Consider the following 2,351-nt stretch of genomic DNA (forward strand, 5'->3'; position numbering starts at 1 on the left):
TGATTCCCATCCACTTACTTATATGACTGACAGACTGCAACGGTTCGAGTTAAAAATCTCAGTTTGTGTTCTACTGAAGAAACAAAGTCACCTACATCTTGGATGCCCTGGGGGTAAGCAGATAAACATCACATTTTCATTTTTGGGTGAACTATCCCTTTAATATGGAATTTGTATATACCTTATATACAAGACATATCTTCGTATATACCTAGTGTATCATATTTTATTTTTTTATGGACAGACGAACCAAACTAAAACTCACTGAATATATTTTGTACTCATCTTTTATTATTATTTTTTTCCTTGTAGCCTGGCGATTTTGTTCACACGTTAGGAGATGCCCACATCTACACCAATCACATCGAGCCATTGAAAGAGCAGGTATGTTGCATAAATTCAATACAATTAATCTACGTGCACTTATCTACAGGTATTTCTGTAGGTATTTTTGAAACAGAGTTTCATTGTTTGTTAAATTATATCACCTTCACCAATTTTCAAAATGAAATTCCAGTATGCCTACATTTTTTGAAAAAGGTGTGTGTAGAAAGAATGTTTCTAACACATGTCCTGTGCCCACAGATTCGGCGAGAGCTGCGTCCGTTCCCCAAACTCAAGATCAAACGCAAAGTTGAACGAATTGACGATTTCCATGCAGAGGATTTTGAGATCTATGACTATAACCCCCATCCTGCAATCAAAATGCAAATGGCTGTTTAGATCTTATGAACATCTAAAAAAAAAAATGTTGTTTTAGTAGTTAAATGAATCTGATCTTTTCGAATGTTTAAAATAAAGACAGTAAGTACATATTAATGGGAGAAGTGGTCTTGAGGTTCATAACGTAACATCTGTTCTCAGTTAGGACCAATGTAATCTGCGTCTATGAATGTCATCCTGCAAAAATCAGACCCAACCTTGACTTTAAATCTAGTCCATCCTGGAGCAAGTGCTTCAGAGCAGAGCAACACAGAACAAAACATGCTAAGCATGCAAATGATTTTTGTTAATATCTGAATATGATTATAATAGAAACCAAACACATGCCAGCCAAAAGAACACACACTTGGATGAGTTGTTGGTCAGTGTTCTGTTCACACTTTTCACTCTTGTGTAGGGTTGCAAAGGGGTGGAAAATTTCGGGTAAATTTCCGGAAACTTTCCAAAAATCCCTGAAATATTCCAAAAAGTCCTGGAAAGTTTCTGGAATGTTTCCGAAATTTACTGGAAATGTTCCACCTTTTTGCAACCCTACTCTTGTTTCATGTTGTTAGACAGTATTTGGGTTGTTTTTGTTTAAAAAAAATGTAAAACTTTTTTTTTTTTTTTTAAACAATAAAACAGTTTGAGATAAAGGGTGTTTTATGAAAAATCTTTTAACTGTTAGATGAGTCATGAATCATTTGACATTTAAGTGATATTTAAGTACAAGGATGTATGCACACACACACACACACACAAACCAAGAGAAGGAAGAGGTTAACGGTACCAGAGCACGTAGAATCCAAATATCCTTTTAATTTGAACAAAATTACCACACTATTTGCTTAAACAAGTTGCACGCATGTTGACACTGCAGTATGTAATGCACGCTTTCTCATGCATAAAATAAATGTCATATTTGCCTCATAAAGAACACAGACACAAGCATATTTGACTAATTAAGGCAAACAGAGACATATGTTCAAATGAGCCATACAAGCAAACACAGGTTAATGCACAGGACAAAACTGGATGGGTTATGACTGTGACATTGATGCACAGAGCTGGGCAGATTCCAAAATTACAAGACAAAAATTGTAGTTAGTAACGTAATCCCTTACATTACGCATTTTAGGTAATATAAACGGACTACTTTTAACCTAACTCATTTATCAGATTGAGTTAAATAGGATAATCTTGTACCATACTGATATAAAAATACAAAGAGTAAGAAAATATATTCCATTCGTTGTTATTAACAACATGGAGTGCATTGAACATTACACTCTGTCAAGGTTTCCCAAACTGGGGTTCCTAAAGATACTGCAGGGGGGTTGTGATTTTAATGACAAGCTAATAATTAAAGCATAAAAATGTAAAATTAAAACTCATTTTAAAATGACATCAACCGAAATAATACACTTACTAAAAAAGAGCAAATATTTTATTTGTTTACCTGCGTGTCAATGTCGGAGAACCGTGAACATGCAATATTCAAATAAAAATGTGATACTTAATTATTAGAATATTTCTTTTAAAATCTCTGGGGTTCGGAGATTAAGAGAAAAAAAAAATCCGTTCTGTGCTCATAAGGATAACAAAGTGACGCATAGAAAAGTTTAAAGAGCAGACTGGAAAAGAGAGAG

General features: G+C 34.2%; 1 protein-coding gene across 1 annotated transcript in view; it reads left to right on the forward strand.

The window, feature by feature from the left end:
• Positions 1-1,251, forward strand: part of LOC107714906 (thymidylate synthase-like) — a gene marked incomplete at its 5' end in the record, with an annotated part of 6,271 nt that extends 5,020 nt beyond the window's left edge. Inside the window, 2 exons of the mRNA XM_016520902.1 lie at positions 313-384; positions 586-1,251. Of these exons, the coding sequence (XP_016376388.1) occupies positions 313-384; positions 586-723 (210 nt within the window). The remainder of the gene's footprint in view (positions 1-312; positions 385-585) is intronic.
• Between the last annotated feature and the right edge of the window lie 1,100 nt (positions 1,252-2,351).

Source organism: Sinocyclocheilus rhinocerous, unplaced genomic scaffold (assembly GCF_001515625.1).
Source record: "Sinocyclocheilus rhinocerous isolate Xijiao unplaced genomic scaffold, SAMN03320098_v1.1 scaffold9453, whole genome shotgun sequence".
NCBI lineage: Eukaryota > Metazoa > Chordata > Actinopteri > Cypriniformes > Cyprinidae > Sinocyclocheilus > Sinocyclocheilus rhinocerous.